This window comes from Sceloporus undulatus, unplaced genomic scaffold, assembly GCF_019175285.1.
Source record: "Sceloporus undulatus isolate JIND9_A2432 ecotype Alabama unplaced genomic scaffold, SceUnd_v1.1 scaffold_6270, whole genome shotgun sequence".
Taxonomy (NCBI): Eukaryota; Metazoa; Chordata; class Lepidosauria; order Squamata; family Phrynosomatidae; genus Sceloporus; species Sceloporus undulatus.
In genome coordinates this window covers 1-3,183 of record NW_024809189.1, presented here as the reverse complement: position 1 = coordinate 3,183, position 3,183 = coordinate 1, and the positions used below count along the sequence as shown (strand labels likewise).

Genomic DNA, 3,183 nt, shown 5'->3' with positions numbered 1-3,183 from the left:
AACAATGAGGAAGATGATGAAGCTATTGAACATTTTGCTGTTCAAGACAAAAGAAGCCCACAGGGCGAAGGGGGGCCAGCGGCTGCTTCGCACCTCAATACGGTTGCGCCAGCGTTTTTCTTGTGTGACTGTAACATTCCGGATAGGCATCACATTAAATCGGACCAACTGGTGGTGGTCTGTGAGCATGAGCTTTTTTCTTTTCTTGGGGTCTAGGAAATCTCGTATGTTGTGACGGGGCACAGCATGGCTCAGCCCTCTCAGGTGGTCAATCAGGTAAAAAGTATAAATCAGCTTGGAGCGAATGGCATCTGCTCGAGGGTGCACCTGGAAGGTTATTTGAGGTTTGGTTTTGGAAGTATTGTCAGAGGGTATGGAAGACTCCATGGCTGCTGTTTATATCTTACAGTCTTATACAGAGAACATTGGAAGGTTCTTTTCACAGCCTAACAGACCCTGGTGATGATCTCACAGTCAGGAATACACATTTGTGATGGCTGTAACATTCCACTAGCAGAAAAGAATCTCATTCTGTCAGTATGACTTGGGTTGTATTTCTTAGGGTCAGTGCAGGCATTCCATAGAATTATTTTGTAAAGCTGGAATGTGAGCTCTGTTATGATTTGCCAAAAATAATAGCAACAGTAGTAACGACAAATAGTAGTGTTATATTTCAGGCTCTACATCTTATAACTTAAATGTTTAAATCATACCTGTCTGCATTAAAGACAGGAAAAGTGTAAATGTACAGGGTTCAATTCAGCTTCTGGGCACTGCCAAGCAAAATAACAAAACAAAACAAAAAAAACCCAAAACAAGATGAGGAGAAAATGACGATGTAAGATACAGAAGAGCTAATTTCTCCAAGATACAGGAGGTTTCACACCCAAGCAGGGCCCATAGCTGGGATGGGCAAAAGTCAACTGCAGTCCCTAAGTTACAGATACTTTAATGGAGGAAATACTATATAAGAGGAGCAGGAAGTATAGGCAAGAAAGCCACCTTGGACATTTTTTGATCCCTCAAAACTGCCTCTTTTCAGAGACAAAGTTTGTTGAATTATAACTTATTCAGAAACTGATAGCAGAATGCTATAACAACTATCAAAGCTTTCACATGGAAGTAGTTAGCAGTGAGTTAACATGGCTGAATCAAATATGTTGTCTTCTATGCTGAATGCTATCTACAGAATGGGTGAGAACACAGTGGATGTTCTACACTATGTTTGAAATGCCAGTTCACTCTCTGAAACAATTCTTTTAAAAATACAGACATAATACAGTGTATTGGAAATGCTACCAAATAGTGAAACGCATGTAAACACTCTTTATGAGAAATGCCATTCCTCATCATATGGCTTGTGAGGTGTATGATGCTCATGTACTACACATATTTTGTAAAATGATGTTTCTTACCAAGGAAATGTACTATAAATACCATGTACCTGTTCCATATAATTAGATATCTGCGAAGACAGTATGATGTCAGTCAAAGAGAATGTGTTGTTATTAACTCCCTTCAAGTCAACTTTCACTTAGGGCAACCTCACACATGTGAGACCTCCATGTCCCAATATTATTAACAGCTCTGCTCAGGTCTTGCATGCTGGAGTTTGTTATAGAGCAGAACAGGGAAGCCAACTATTGTCAGATATGCCTCCTAGATTGTAAGAAAGCTGATTTTAATGGCATAGGAAATACTAAGGAAAATTCCAACGGTCAGAGTTTCTTAAAACTCTGGGAGTTTCTTAAAAGTGAAATATTAAAGGCAGAATTTCAAACAGTTCCAATGAGAAGGAAAAATGGAATGTGTATAAATAAACCAGGATGGATATATAAGGAACACTTTTTTGCAAAACATTCTTAAAATAGAATAGATCTTCACAGAATGTACAATAACCTCTGAGACAAAAATTGTAGTGTTCGATGGCAATAAAGTAATAATAATAATAATAATAATAATAATAATAATAATAATAATAATATTTGTATACCGCCCTCTGGCAAACCAATCCGGGCGGTTAACAACAGTAAAATATAAAATATGACAATTAAAAACACTTTATCCCTCCCCCCTCTTAAGACAGTATTAAACAGTATAACATATTAAAACACAATGTCAATGTGTTTGAGTCAAAACATAGAATCATAGAGATTGAAGAGACCACAAGGACCATCCAGTCCAACCTCCTGCCAAGCATAACATTGTTCATTTGGAAATTAGAATCATAGAGTTGAAAAACACCACAAAGGCAATCCAGTCCAACCCCCTGACATTCAGGTGTACACAAAGCACACCTAACAGATGGCCATCCAGAATCTGTTTGAAAATCTCCAAAGAAGTAGTGTCCACCACACCCCAAGGCAATGTATTCCACACTCCAAGGCATCTCTTACCTTCAGAAAGTTCTTTCTGATGTTTAGGGGGAATGTCTTTTCCTGTAGTTTAAATCCATTGCTCTGTGCCCTAGTTTCTGGAGCAACAGGAATCAAGCATGTTCCATTGTCAATAGGACAACCCTTCAAATATTTAAACATGACTATCATGTCACCCTTTAACTTCTACAGGTTAAACATATCCAACTCTCTAAGGCACTACTTATAGGGCTTGGTTTCCATTGGACTCTTTGTTATCTTCCGTATATTCTGCTGATACTGTGGATTCAGCCATTTCTTTACTTAATTCAATTTTTGGGTGACTCAGACTGCACCATTTCACCCCCATCTGGGTGGCTTCAAAGTGTGGCATTTTGACACTGCACTCAACCCACCCGGAAGCTGGCTTCATGCTGCCCAACTGTCCACACTTGGATTGGCTTCTGGGTGCTCCAGCAGTGCAGCATTTACAATATGTACTCGTCTATAAGTCGAGGACAGGTTTGGGGGGCAAAAATCATGGATTTTGATATAACCCATGAATAAGTCGAGGGTAAACTCAAGGGCATGTAACAAAGGACCTAAACAGAGGAGGGGACACCACTTCACTCCCTCCTTCTCCCTCTCTGCCAAGGGTCACAGTTTGGGCAAGCAAAATGTGGACACAAACCTCCAATTTCCCTCCCTTCCCCACAACTTTTCCCAAGTCTGATGGCTTGGAAAAAGGGGGACACAGACCTCAGATTTCCCTCCTCTCTCTCCTCCCTCCCTCCTCTACAGCTTTCCCAAGGGTCATGGAGAGGTATTA

The 3,183-nt window shown here is 40.1% G+C and overlaps 1 protein-coding gene across 1 annotated transcript; it reads right to left on the bottom strand.

Annotated features, from left to right (window-relative positions):
* Window positions 1-6: 6 nt before the first annotated feature.
* Window positions 7-394, bottom strand: LOC121918227 (cation channel sperm-associated protein 2-like; the record flags this gene model as incomplete). The annotated part of the gene is made up of 1 exon (XM_042444309.1): window positions 7-394. A coding segment is annotated over exon 1 (381 nt), but the record flags the coding sequence as incomplete, so codon positions are not given.
* Window positions 395-3,183: the final 2,789 nt, after the last annotated feature.